We start from the raw sequence: 15,437 nt of genomic DNA, 5'->3' as shown, positions 1-15,437 counted from the left end.
GACAAGAAAACCATGTTTCATCTTTTTTATTGCCCAAAATTCAATAATCATACTACAGTTTATTGAAATAAATCACAGACCACATGCAGGACAGCTATGGAGATATACTGTATGCAGCTAAAACAATATTTTCTTGGCCTCTGATGTAGAGAGAGAGTGTATAGGATATGTATAGTGCAGCAGAGCAGATGGTGACTTGTGTACACTATCGAGATCATGAAACAGAGGAAACTGTACAGTGGGGGGCTCTTCATCATGTGATGTCTTAGATGTCCTGTTCTGTTTTGCCTTTACCAGTAAAAAGCACCTGTTCATAATTCTCTTAATTATATCTGATCCATTATGTGTAATGAGGAATGTGCTCTATGCTCTGTCCTGTGAGTTTGCTTTTCTCAGGTGATGCTATTTTTGTTTAATCGAGATTTTTCTAAAAGGCACACAATCATATCCTTTAAATATGTTGAATATCAGTTGGGCAGCACCTCCTTCTCTTACACTGAGATACAGAGAAGCACCTGCAGTACACTCAACTGACTAGAGGTTATGGATGCTCCTATATGTGCATATCGGTATAACATTAAGGTCACCTTGAGTTGTATGTTGTTCCCCTCTCTTGCTTTCCCTCTCTCTCTGAAATATCAAATGAAGGTAAAATGCCCAAAAAACAAAAAAAATGTTTATAAGCATACATATAGTAAAATTGGATTCATTACATCTACCCCAAGAAGATTTTAATTTAAGTTGTTGCCCTCTATGGCTATGTAAAAAACCTGCCCAAGTTTTACAGTTATACACGCGCACACACACACACACACACACACACACACACACACACACACACACACACAGAGACATACACACACACACACACACACACACACACACACACACACACGCACACACCCCTACATACAGTATGCACTCTTTCATCCAGCATCTGGAGTCTGTGTCTGACTCCCGTTACAGTAAATTCTAAATATTATACTCCCCTCTGCTTCCCTCCCCTCTGCTCTTCACATGTCAGTCTCCTTTAACCTATAGATTCTGTTAATTACAGTGGTTAGCCAGCTTTTGCGTCTAGATTACAATTTATGAGGGGAAATGTTTAGGTTCAGGTTGTTGAAGTGAGGATATACGTGTGGGTATTGCCAGACCACACAGCCACAATTTCAAAGACAGAACCAAATCCTTTTTCCATGTCTTTTAAAAGATGACTTTTAAAAGCAATTTTTGAGATATGACAAAGATATGGGGAAGAAAGATTGTGCCATGGTTATTGAGGATGAAAAGTTGTAGATGCTTTAGATGGTATCTTAGGGTAGGGAGAGAGTCAGACATCCAGTAGGGAAAGAAAAAGAGGGAAGAGACAGACTGCTGGATCATAAAAAAAATAAAAACAGACACAGCGCTGGTGGAACAATTAAAACAAGACTGCGATGATGCCTGTGATCTATTTTGGCCTCGTCACAAATATGAACCCCTCCCTTTTCTTCCCTCAAACACAATTGCACAGTGACATCTAGATCAATTTAAGGCACCATAAATGATGCAATGTCTTTTATGTGAAATGTTGGTGACTGAGATCTCATCCCAGAACTGTTGGAAGAAAACGTTTTACTGCTGGTATGAAACTCAAGTGGGGGACAATTAGAAGTGAAGCATCAAGAGACCCAAGTCCCAACTCAAGAAAGCTCACAGCAGCTATGGCAAGAGACTGCTACCTCAACATCAAACAGTCTGACAGCTTTGAGAAGTGGCCCCACTTAGTTTTTAATTGGACTCGTAAAGGAAATATAGAGTTTATATGTGTGTGTGTGTATGTGCGTGTGTGTGTGTGCGTGCATGCAAGCTTGCGAAATGGTGAGCAAGGATAGAATTTGTCGGCATGGGAGAGATGGAAAGAATATGTTTATGTTTGTGTGTGTATGTCTCTCTCTCTCTCTGTCACTGTGTGTGTGTGTGTGTGTGTGTGTGTGTGTGTGTGTCTGTGTGTTAATACAAATATGTCTGCTTGTGACTGTCTCTATGTCATAATTGTCCATGGTTTGTTATGTCTGACTTCAGAACTAGAAAAAAGTAAATTGCAGAGAACCCATATACAGGCTTATAGTTCCCATTTTACTGTGAGCATTGAAGAATATATTGCATTTGACATCATATAAAAATAAAATGCTTTCATGGGCACATGGGTGACCACATCAAATCTTTGCGTATGGCTTGTGGTTTGCTAACCTTCACCCCATTTTCTCGTTCTCTTAGCAACATGACAAATACAAAATACTGACTCACCTTCACTTTCACATCCAGTGAGGAGAAGAAAGCTTATCAATAGTATCATCTTGTCTCTGAGCTTTAAAATGTCTTCAGCAGTCTCTTTTTCCTACACTGTTCTGGTTATTTCTCTTGTCCTTTCTTGCACCTCTTCTTCTTCTGCTTCTCTAATATTCTTGGAGCTTCAATGCCTAGCGATTACAATCAGAAAAACAAAAAGTTATTTTTCTTCCACCACAACCATTTTGTATCCTCTGCTTGCATCTTTTGTTGGAGACAGAGGCAGAGGAGGAGTGTAAAACGCACTTATTTGGACACACACACATATTTGCACCACCAGCAGTACTCACCTTTTTACTAGTATGCATCAGTTATATCTATCAAATCAGAGAGCAGGCCCGTTTCCCTCCCCATACTGCACATCTTTTACCTGCACAATATATTGAATCAATGTGTTTTTCTCTCTCTGTCCTTTGTGGACACATGTCTGTCAGCAGCTCACACAGGTTCAGGCTTTGTAGTTTGCTGCAGGAAATGTCTGAATTGGTTTCAGTGGACTCAAAGTGGGACAAAGGGTTTATGGAATGCTGAGAAATAAACAAGTGCATAGATACTGTACATTTCAAAGCCAGGCATGTGAAAACAAATGTATACCAATGAACTAAATGCTGACTGAACAGCAAGATTATGCGGGAAGACTAAAACTGCGGAAATCCAGAGAGACGCATTTGTATTCAGGATGGTTGAGCACAATCTGATGGGAGAAAACAGGAGTTTTAATCAACACACACAACCGTGCTATACCTGGCTCACATTCCTCACCTCCCACTCAACTAAGCACTCTGCTTACCCTAGATCTCCACCACATCAAAGCGCCCTCATTACAGAAACCATCACACATGCAGAGAAAGATTCAGGATGGGAGAACAAGAGAGCTGAGAGGGAGAAAGGGAGAAAAGGAGGTGGGAAGATGGAGGGGGTGAAGGAGAGTAACCACACTCCTACCACATACAGAAGTGCAAATTAATTCCAGCTGCTGTTTGTCTCACCTGGCAAGACCTTGAACAAGACCAGGCAGGCAACAAAAAAACATGATAGTAGTTATTAAAGAACAATGTGCAAAAATATTACCAAAGTAGTTTTTATTTCAGCCCGAGTCAAAGTAAATGAAGGCCAAGAAGATGAATGTTAATAAATCAAGAAGTCCAATCAGTGTGGTGGAATTGCATTAAGTCTTGCTCATCTTCCTCATGGCATTATATTGTGCCCCTGAGAGTCAAAATGTAGCATTTCACAAAACACAACAACATTTCACTGACATTTCAATGACATTTTACAAAACAAAAAAGGTAGGAACAGCAATTCTTGTATGTGCATGGACAGAAAGACCTCAAGCCAATCAAGTTCGGTCTGTGATAGCCTACTATGGGTTTTGCTACTGGGCCTTGGTCTTCACTGAAAAAGCTATCAAGAGAACCTGGCTGCAGGTCAAGTTGAACCAGGGGTTTCCAGACCACAGTCTGCAGACCAACATATTTAGTACTGGACCATGAGGGAACCATGTGATTCAGTAAAAAAAAAAAAACTTGATAGTAATTATATAAGTTTCCACACTATTATAAGCTATTTTGAGGTAAATTCCTTGAACTTGGCAAAATGGTTTCCTCGATATCTCTCTGCATCAAGGTGTATTGGCCCAGGCCAGCAGCATAAATAAAGAGATCCTGCTTCATCTTGATGTAGAGAGATGTGACACCAACGTTTACGAGAGAGAGAGAGAGAGAGAGAGAGAGAGAGAGAGAGAGAGAGAGAGAGAGAGAGAGAGAGAGAGAAAGAGAGATAGAGAAAGACAGAGTGAGAGGGTGGCAATGGCATGACAAGGGGTGATGAAGAAAATGCAGCCACACAAACTGTGCCAAGTTTAAAGGTATTTACCCCCAGAATAGCCTATAATAGCCTGCAAACTCATGTAATTATTAGTATTATATAATATTATTAGAATCATTCATTTTTACAGACACATTCCCTTGCAGTTCCCATACAGTTTGGTACTAAACACTCTGATCTGCAGACTGGGGTCTGAAAACCTCTGGCTTACATCAACTTGTCTACAGCCTGGTTCTATTGATAGCCTTTTCAGTGAAGACAAAGGCTCAGTGGCACATCACTATACATTCACAGCAAGTCAGTGCATTTGTGGGAGTTTACTTCCCTATCGTAGACTATCACTGACCAATCTCATTTTACTTGAGTTCTGTTGTGTTTTCTGAAATGTTGTGCTTTGACCCTCAGGGCCACCGTAGCGTTCCCTATTGAAACGATGCCAAAGGGAGTTCCCTTCTCTTGCATGGCCACCCAGGCGTGATGCTCATGCATATGGGAAGAACATTGTGTCAGGTGGTGAGGTTAGGAGACTCCACGACTGGCGCTTGAGGTCAGACGTAGGTTTATTTACCCAGGAAGCTTTGCTGGGGCCAGCCAGGCCTCTGTCCAAAAACATCCTCCGCAGTGTCCACAGTGTCGGCCAGGTGCTGACCAGACAGAGCTGGTAGCAGAGTAAGGAGAACTACTGTTAGATGGCCTGCGTCTTTCATTCAAGCAGCTTGGCACTATTCATGTACATTTACAATTTGGGCATTTAGGTCACACAGTCATGCATGGATGACCAATTAGGCATACAGCTGACATTTCTTAGAGACCACCCAGGGGACTTTAGATAAATCTGTAATTCACAAGGTTTAAAGGTCCATCAGTGACCTGTAAGAACTGCAATAATATTATTTCTTTGTTTCTGGCCACGGTTTGCCTCATTATCTTGGTCAACAGTGTAAGTAACAGAATTACTAAAAAATTGTATTTTTCAGTAACAATATTTTGCAACTGACTGTCTAGTACCTGCCATGGGCAGAGCCGGTCCTGCCTATACGCAGACTACGCAGGCTGCGTAGGGCCCCACGTGTCCGAAAAGGCCCCACCCACCGCCAAGTCCGTACCTGAGTTACAAAGCATGCTCATATTTGCTGATAGCAGTAGGCAAGACGAAGCACAGCTATCCCTCAGGCCACGAAAAAAGGAAAAGAAAACAACAAGAGAGTGAATTGTGGTAACAACAAGCAGATTTGTGTTCTCATCCCTGTCCAAGTAGGCTGAGTTGCCACTTATTCATCCACAGATACACATATGCCCACTTTTCATGTCCCATTGATGTTGGAAACTGAACAACTTTGCCACATTTGCTGTAATAGTATAAAAAAATAAAAAGAGAATTGAAAAAAAATGGTGAGGAGCGGGAAAATGTAAATAGTTTTAATTGCATTGTAACAAAGTAGAGATTCCTGTTGTACACACACACACACACACACACACACACATATAAATAAATATATATATATATATATTAATATAAGAAATTCAACTTCTGTTTTTTATTATTTATTACATTATAACAGTTTTATACTGCACTGGAACGATTGTACTGCTGTTAGAGGTGCAGAACACGCATGTGCAGTGAAAAATAAACCCACAGTGAGTAAAAATGTGAGGAGAGCAAAAAATGGCCAAAACTGCTTATGGGATACACTGTATTTATTTGATGAATGCGACCAAGCAACTGTGTTTGTTCCTGAATTGCAGCTTGGAAAGAAAGGTGCATTTGTGTGCATCCACCAGCACGCTTGTACCATGAATAGAAGTAAAACTCATCTATTCTCAGTCGAGGTTGACTTAAGTCACAGGAGTTACAACTTTGGACTAAAGGAGGATATTGCAAGCAATGGATTACAGCAATGAGTTTTGGTTAAATATTGATTTTAAAATGTGAAATGTTAAAGCGGGAACACTGGTGTATCAGGTGTGATTGCGTGGCAAATGAAATGAATGGTTTACATGGGAGCTGGCTCATGGGTCAGGGCCCCTTAGCAGAATTTTGCTTAGGGCCCCAGGGAGGCCATAACCAGCACTGGCCATGGGCCTCCTTTTGTAGAAATCCTGAGAAAAATAGTAGATGTCCAGCATTATATTTGTCTATTATGTTTTATATACCTATGAATATTTTTCCATTACACAGTTGATGGTAGTGAACCTTTCGTTTTCTGCAATGAAATAAAAGTAAATTGATGTATATAAATGATGAAAATAAGTTTGTAACATCTTGTTCAAGACTGCCTCACAAAGAAAAACAGTCATTTTCTGTGGGAACAAGTCTCTCATATCCTGCTGCCCCCAGCCCAAATCTCCAGATGCTTGTTGGGGTTACATACAACTGCATGACAACAACATTTGGGCTGGGAAAAGCATTCAGGGAACCACCAAAGTACTTTGTGTGAGGCCGCTGTTTGAAGCCATGTCTTTGACGTGTGTTTGAGGCATAAAGATTTGAATAATGACTCCACATGCATGCAAAAGCTGGCAAACAAGAAAATACATTTTAAATTGAATTGACTGTGGATGGTCCCAGTGCAGGATCCCAGTGGAATACTGATTGTTTCCATCTTTTGTTTTTATCTGTTCTCATAAACGCATAACTTTATTGAAGTCAGTTTGCAATGAGCTGACCTTGGTATGTAAAGTCCATGGTTCATCTTAGTTGGAAAATGTTCTCAATCCAATTAAGGAACACAGACCACCAGTAAAACTAAACTAAACTAAACCTCTTCTCTCATGACCTCTGTGTTTCTGTAGGTTTACATTTTACCATTATTTTATTGATGGAATTCAGCAAAGCTACTGTTAATGTTTATTTTTGCATTTTTATGATATGTCTAACAACGTTTATAAGGTACATAGTCCAAGATGGCATGGATTTCAAGTAGCCAACAGTGGTAGTATCTCCACTGTTATATTTACACATAGATAACTGTCCTGTGTTCTATCAAATCAGCCCCTGACAGAAGGAAAAATTGATGAAAGATAAGGATGAAAGGAAAGAAGCAGCAACTGAGGAATATTTTACTACATTCTTTTCATTGTCAGGGAAGTTTTTTATGACATGCCTAGAAAGGTAGACAGGTTTATGAACCAGCCTGTCAGCAAGTACCAATAAGGCCTTCTTCAAGGTCAAATCCATAGATTTTTTGACCCCATACATTTGAAGAGAAAATCAGCACTGATTCACCCTCACAGTTGATCATAATTCTAAATAGCTTGTTGCTTGTACCACACAGAAATATTGGCAAGTTAATAAGCAAACTTTGTATATAACACATTTTTTTCTGGCATCAGTTTAACCAGCCTGGATCACCAAGTAACCTAAACTACATAAATTACTCTAGAGCAGGATTGGTTTAGAAGATCAGATCCAAATGTTTAAAAGATCACCTACTAACCAATCACCTTTCCAATGACTACTAATAACTGTAGTGTTTATAATAATAAATAATAAGTACCAAGTGTGTTATGATTAGATCAGAATAATTTTAGATTAGAATAATTTTGCTTTTTATTTATTATTTATTATTTAGAGATGTTAGATGTCAGATGTTAAATGCTCTGTCTTTAAAATAATGCATCCAATAAACAGCAGGAAGGTATCTGACCACATCCTGACACATGGTATTTAGTTGCAGCACTGGAAATATTGTATTTCTATCAGAATTCAAGACAATAATTGATTCATTGTAGCCTAATTTGCACTCCTTGAAATGAATATTCATCACTGAAATGTAGGCAAACATGAGGAGACCTTCTGGATAGAAAAGTCTTTATATATTCAGTATGATGATTCTTGTGAACATAGCATTTGGGGCTTATTTCAATATCTTCCTTCCAAATCATAAGACTTTTAAGGGATTGGCTCGCTGATATGTCTCCAGCCTTATTTTCCATATATTCCATTCTGTTCTTTACTGTATGTTCTGTTAATTCTGGTCACTTATCTGTTCCTCAATTTAACAAAAAATGTTTTGGCAGCGGAGCCTTTTTCCGCCAAGCTCCCCTTCTTTGGAATAAACTACCACTGCACATTGAGACGTTCAAATCTAAGATAAAAACACATTTTACATATCTTTTCTCTGTATGGTATGGCCTCTCCTAATTTCTGGGAAGTCAAATCACTAACTGTTTTCATCTTATAGTGTTTTTCATCATTTTACTTCACCTCATATTCTACCCATCATGCAAGTCGGTTAATTTAAGAGTAATAGCAGTACCAGTTATGGACTTTGGTTTTGTTAGAGCAAACTTTGTTTACATTTGAATCACAGACCGAGACTTTAAGACATGAAATGTAATAAAGCCTTGAGGGTGAATGAGTAGAGTGAAACATTGTTTTGAAGTGGAATAATTATGTCAGATGAAGGCATGTGTGAGTGAAAGTGCAGATCATAAGAAAAAACTTGTGAAAAGGCATCTGGAATAACAGTTTCAGATTACTCTGAGTCAAACTGTGTTAAAATGAGTGTAACATGATATGTACAGTAAATTAATAGCCAGCAGAGGAGTCTGTCATCCCTGGCAGGCTAAACCCATGCATTTCTTCCACTGTGTCTGTGTTGCTAGACAGACCATTGACAAATATGTTGTTAACTGTCTTTGGTTTGAAACCTTCATGACCTAGAACTATAAATCATACAGTATCATGTCATTTGTCACAGTTGTCATTTTTATGACAAATATTATGTCTTTATTCTCAACTTTTTCGAATACAGGAAAGTACAGCTCTGCTAAGTGCAAAATGTTCTTGCACCTTCCAGTGGCTGAAAAAGAAAATTTCCTGTTTAATAACCAGTTTTAATCTTTCACCTCAAGTGATAAGTAACTTCCTTATAACTGTATATCAGCCTTGTTAGATAATTGATGCCTCTTAACAGCAGGCCCTGATATGAATAAATGACTCTGACTAAGTTTGTTAGGAAAGCCTGGAAAGAAGCTTTACTGAACTGAAACTGAATCAAAAAACAGAACACGGTATGACAGTCACAGTATAACTTATTTGAAAATCTACTCTTGCCCAAGTATGGTTGAAACATCTGGGTGATAATGAAAATAATGTGCTAAAAAAAAGAAAGTTCTGATTTCTATCATTCCTTAAATATTAAAATGCAAAAACATCACCTCTGCATCTTGCTTAGTTTCAAAATGAAAAGTTCCAATACATGTGGCCAGTTGCTGGAAATAGAGCATTTCTCTCAAAAGGTGGGGAGGGTCATGTGTTCTTAAACATGTGAGGTGACTATAAGAGTACAAAGAAAAACAAGGTGAGGTGTAGTGGATCAAAGTCTAATTGCCAAGTGCAACTTTAGAGCTCAGGCAGCTTATCGTTAGGCATCATCTAATTAGGTAACAGTGAATGCAGTCATTTCAGGTTTCATCATTGATAACACAAATTCTGTGTGTGGTGTGTGAGTGTGTGTGTGTGTGTGTGTATGTGTGTGTGTGTGTCATCTGTCATAGGCTACTTCTAGGGACACATTTCAGTTAACTGAGCACGGTTCAGAGTTAGGTAAAGGTTAGGGTTAGGCAAGTAGTTGTGATGGTTAGGGTTATGCTTAGTCTCCATGAAATGAATTAAGTAAGTAATGCCCCCAAAACTATGGTCTGATATGTGAGTGTGTGTGTCACAGTAACAAACATGATGATGAGAGAATGTCTGAGGGCCCCGCATCTGTCGACATATTCCATCTGTCACTCTGACTCTGGCTGGCTTAAATTAACCGCTAACAAAAACCACAACTGGCTTTACTGGGAAAGCAATCAGGCATAGGGAAAATATGTGTGTATGTATAAAAAACTATATGTGTATATATATATATATATATATATATATATATATATATATATATATATATATATATATATACATAGTTTTTTGAATGAATGAACGCATGCAAATTGCAAAGTAATAGTGTTGCAAAGTCTTTCACGTGTCAAGTGTTGCACGTTAGCAACACCTTTAGGCTGCTGTATATAGTGTTGCATCCTGAACTGTATTATATTATATTATATTATTAATGGTATCAGTTGTATTAAAACACTAACATTATGTGTAACATTTTGAATTTCAGGTTTTGTTTGTTAGATTTAATTATGAAATACTGATGATATCAATTAGTGGTGGGAATTCTAGTTCTTTTGAGTGAGCCATATAATTTGACTCAGTGCAGCATGAAGACTCTGCTTTTTCTGCTCCCTGCTTATTAATGACTTCTTCTGTTTTTTTGTTCTCAAAAACAAATACTGTTCCAAACAAATCACACTCATTAATTACTACTTAACAGACTTTATATATTATATATAGACTATTTATAGTGAGACAAAGAGAGGTACCCAGGCCCAGCTCTCTTAGTGTATTGGCAGCAGATATCTGATCCGTCCATAGCCTCATTTAAATTGTGTGTGCCTTTCTCTTTAGATTTTAAGTAAGGTGAATTGTTAGTTTTTTTTAAGTAGCTCTGGGAGCCACCACATGACTAATATCAATTACGATGAAGATGATGATGATATAACATGTATTTCAGCACGTCTGGCTTGAAATGTATTTGAGTATGTATGTTGTTGAAGGGCAAATCCTTTCTGACCAAAAACCCAGTGAGTCAACTTCATCATACTCCTGTCCAGCTGGGGGCGGCAATGAACCAGTTATCAAATTTGCCAAATGAAGAAGCCTGAAAGGAGGAACCATTATTTTTGTGTATCACCAATGTTTCCCACCGGCTCTGTTTTGAGTGAGGACACGTCGTGGAGTTTTCGTTAATTCGCGCTCAACCAATTTTGTTCTGTTTTGGCTTTTCTCGTGAAAAGTACAATGGCTGTGCCAGGTATGTATTAGATTTTAATATTTTCATAGTCATTGCTGCTGTAATTTACACTGGAAAGCTAACAACTTTTCGATTTAATGGTCAGGAAAGTGTCGCTAACCTCAAAGTTAGCCTAGCTTAAAGAGCAAACACACCGAACATCAGTGAGATACTCGTCGTGAGTCATTGTTTGTAGCTGATTATGTTAATCGAAGTATTAAAGTAAAACGTACAGCCATATACGGTATGCTCTTGAATAGGACTTAAACAACAGCCTTACATATCATGAAATAGGTCACTTTTAATGCAATTATATTTAACGTAGGTCCGTCTTCTTGTTATTGGCCATCCATGTGTGCATGTGTACAAATACTTAATTACAAACACTAACATCTCATTATCTTACAGGCCCTAATAAGGACAACATTAGAGCTGGGTGCAAGAAATGTGGATATCGTAAGTATACATCCAATCCAAACGTTTAATTGCAACTTAACATTTCTGATATTTCTGGGTAAATGTGGACTTGTTAAATTCAAGAGTCTGTCTTGAAGCTCTTTTGAGGAACTTATGAAGCTCTTACAATCAGATTTAATCTTGAAACAGTGATTGTGAAATAATAATCAAATGCTTGCAGTTATGTAATATTCTCTGGATGTTGATTCACATTTCCTTAGTCATTTGTAGAGGTTAAGGTTATACTTGTGAAATGCAAACCATACAGATGTCCTGCTTTTTCAGTTATTCATCCATTCTCTCTTTGACTTTAACTTTTCAGCGGGCCACTTGACCTTTGAGTGCCGAAACTTTGTCAGAGTTGACCCCCAGAAAGACATTGTTCTGGATGTAAGCAGCACCAGCTCTGAGGAGAGTGAAGATGAAATACCTGCAGCACAGCGCAATGAGAAGCTGGGGAGAAGTAGCCAGCATCGCAGAGGTAGGATATATCACCCCCTTGAGCTTTTTTGAACCACTCAACAGCTGATAATATGTTAAATTAAAGGCAATAAGATAATCATTAACAATGAAAATTCAGGGGAAAACTATAGAATTTATAATGCTTTTTATCAAAGGAGCATGAAAGGTTGAAGAAATGTTGATGACTCAGTTTCCGTTCTGCTCTTTAGTTTCTATCTTTTAGACAGAGAAAATTTGATAAATCAATGGCTCGAAAGTTTTAGCAGGAAGGACATTTTTCTTTAGTGCAGCCTACCATTTGTGATTTTGGCTAAGTAGGGTGACGCAGAGTATAGCTTAAAATCACATGGTCAGTTCTGCCACCCTTGGAATTCCCTCCGTATCAGTGAACTAGGGTTGACACAGGGACAGGGACAAAATCAAATATCACAACATTTCTGACCAAATACTTCTATGATACTGCAAAAATATTGTAGGGATGACTATTGGCGCTTTTACACAATATATACTCAATGACATTTTTGGTAAATAATTATCGGTAATGTGGATATAATGACTAAATTGGTAAAGGCAAATGATAGAAATGAAGAGTTTACAAAATTATCACTTACATTACTGCAGCCTTTAAATTTCGGAAAAGACAACAATTGCAGTTATAATACTAGGTTTGCTGATGTTGCATATCTATGTGCAATGAATAAATTCTAAAATACTTATCGGTACTGCTGGTATTGTTGCTATTATGTCATAATTTGCTTTTACAGGTGCAGGGTTCAATATTAATGACCACATGAGTAGCTACTTTTTTAAGTCTTGACTGTTTTGTCCACATTTTTTAATGCGCATTAGGTTCCCATGATGATGATGAAGATGATGATGGTGATAGAAAAGGGAGACACAAACAGAAGAAGAGCAGAGACCGGAAGTCAAGAAAGAGGTAACATTTAGCCTGTCTTGCAAACTTTTTTTCCCCTTTTGTCCACTCCCAACAGTAGTCATCTGACATTAGAAACGTTACAATATGTAAACAATCACTGTTGTTTGAGTGGCTATATTAGAACAGAAAAGCTATTGGTCAAAAAATACATGCAGACATGTAAATGTAGAGTCAGAATGGGTCAGTTTGCTTTTGTTTCTTCTCTTAAGATCTGCTTCGTCATCAAGTGATGGAGGGACCGCAAAGAAGAAAAAGAAGCACAGCAGGTCCTCTCCCTCATCTGATGAAGAGGAGAGGAGGAAGAAAAAGAAACTGAAAAGCCACAAGAAGAAAAGCAAGAAGGGCAAACGGGAGCATGGGAAGCATCATAAGAAGCAGAAGAAGAGGAAACAGAAATCTTCGTCTTCCTCGTCCAGCTCCAGTGAATCCTCAGACAGTGACTAAACAGTAAAGTGTCTGCAGGTCCAACACTTTTTAATATTTACTGTCTATGAAAATTAGTTTTGAAGACTCAAAAAAGCAGCACCATCTTGTACCATCTTGAACATTTTAAAAAGAGCCACTTTCTGACACAGATATTTAAAAGAAACCATCATGTAAATGAATAAGTGCTCGCAGAATGTTTGAGGCATTCGGAAAAGATGTGAAGCTATCGAAGATGTTCTGATACAGTGTGTATTTGTCACACTTTCCACACCCATTCATACATTTGATAGTATTTTTTGTTGCAATGGAATCTTCAGTGATGCATAGTGCAGTCATAATGCTGACTTTTGATTTGTGTTTGTCCTGCTGTGGGGCATCATACACAAATACTTACATTTTACAACATGGTTTTTTTTGGTTGACTGTGCATAATACATAGATGAGGATCACAGTGATGTATATTTGTGTCGGTGCTTTCTCACCACATGTTTCTCAAAAAGCAGGTCATTAAATGTCCCTTCATTTATCTGATGTGTTGGCCAGTGTAACAACAATCATCCAATTTCATTTTTCTTTCAGTGTCAGGGGTCTTTTTTCAACACAGAACTGTATAAATACTGTATATACTGTTAGTGGAAAGGCTTCACAGCATAATAAAAGCAGCTCCTGGTCTTTCCTGCTGAAACACTGGTTATGAGCAGTGGGATGAGTGTCAAACAATTAATTTTCTCCTTGAATCACTCGTACATGTTTGAAAATAATATGACATTTTTGAGGATTTCATTCCAAAATATTTGTTTGTCATTAACTGAGCCTTGCTGTCACATTCTCCCTTCATTCATATACCATTCTATTAAATTCCTGCCTGCCCTGTACCGTTGCTTTTTGTTCCACCTCAGTGTTTTTTAGTATAATTAAATATATATTTGTATCAAACTGTCACCCTGCTCAGTTTTTAAAAAATGATTTATAATTACACCAATACAAGAAAGTAGGTGGAAGAAAGTATGAAATGTTAACTATTTGATGCTGGATAGGATTTACATTGTAATGTAGCAGATAGTCTTATGTCCTATAGAGGGCAGCAACATACATGAAATGCATCTACACCTGACTGAAATTGCTATTGAAGATATACAATGAACAAACAAATATACATCACCTCCTATCTAACAAAATACATTTTGTCTGCATATGTGTGCTCAAAGTAAATATAAATAAGATTTTTTAAAAAGAATGTTTGCTACATGTTTTATTCAGTCATTCAGCGAGACATGCGGTATATTTTAAAGTGGAATTAAATGATATTTGATAATTACTCATATTTCTGGTTAGTGTCAGGGTTTAATAATCTTAAGGTGCTAAGTACACTCACGAGCTGGTTCACTGACTTATATAAACCCTTTAATTGTTGCTCTAAGGATCTGTGAAGATCCTGGGTCTGTGGTATAGAAACTAGACCACTTGAATTGATTAAAAGCCAACATTATACATCAATTAAAATATAATTAATTTACACTGCCTATATTTTTCTGTAGGGGAAGGCATAAAGATAAACCCTATTTGAAACACAATGGGTACAAACAAATAATCTGAGCAGAACCTCACAATAACCATAAACAGTATCTGGAAGGAGTTCAACAAACAGACATAAAATAATGAAAAGCAACGGGGGGCTAAATGAAAAATTAAATATTAAAAGAAAGTGTCATAATTTGTACCTATTTAAAAGATAAAATACAACGAATTAAACCAAAAGACCACCTTTAATCAAATGTAAAATAATCAAATACACCCTCTCTACTCTGTATCTATCTTTACTCCGCCTAGTGGTTGTAGTGTGAACATTGAAGAGACTGAATTGAACCCTGCTCAAAGTTGCAGCCATCATCTTTACTGATACTTTGGGATGTAGGCAGACCAACAGAAGTTACAAAACTGTCTGACACTTGTATGAGTTGCCAAATAATCATGAATAGACAGAAGTTGCTGAGTAACAGCACTCTTTGGCTCAGCTCCTTAATGGCAGAGCCATCAATCAACATCAATCTCACTTAGTACAGTAAATGTACTGAGGGCATTTAATAACCACAGGGATTCTCGTATATCACGTCCTCACATCAAGCCATGTACACGTAATAGCACTTATATAT

The 15,437-nt window shown here is 37.8% G+C and overlaps 1 protein-coding gene across 1 annotated transcript; it reads left to right on the top strand.

The window, feature by feature from the left end:
* The first annotated feature begins 10,918 nt into the window (after positions 1 to 10,918).
* srek1ip1 (SREK1-interacting protein 1) lies at positions 10,919 to 14,226 on the top strand. Its single transcript, XM_053322134.1, has 5 exons — positions 10,919 to 11,024; positions 11,412 to 11,459; positions 11,782 to 11,940; positions 12,771 to 12,858; positions 13,068 to 14,226. Exons 1-5 carry the CDS (start codon positions 11,012 to 11,014, stop codon positions 13,300 to 13,302), a joined length of 543 nt encoding a protein of 180 aa, XP_053178109.1. The 5' UTR covers positions 10,919 to 11,011; the 3' UTR covers positions 13,303 to 14,226.
* Positions 14,227 to 15,437: the final 1,211 nt, after the last annotated feature.

This window comes from Scomber japonicus, chromosome 7, assembly GCF_027409825.1.
Source record: "Scomber japonicus isolate fScoJap1 chromosome 7, fScoJap1.pri, whole genome shotgun sequence".
In the NCBI taxonomy this organism is placed as follows: Eukaryota; Metazoa; Chordata; class Actinopteri; order Scombriformes; family Scombridae; genus Scomber; species Scomber japonicus.
The sequence above is the reverse complement of the archived record's forward strand: the minus strand, read 5'-3'. Positions and strand labels throughout refer to the sequence as shown.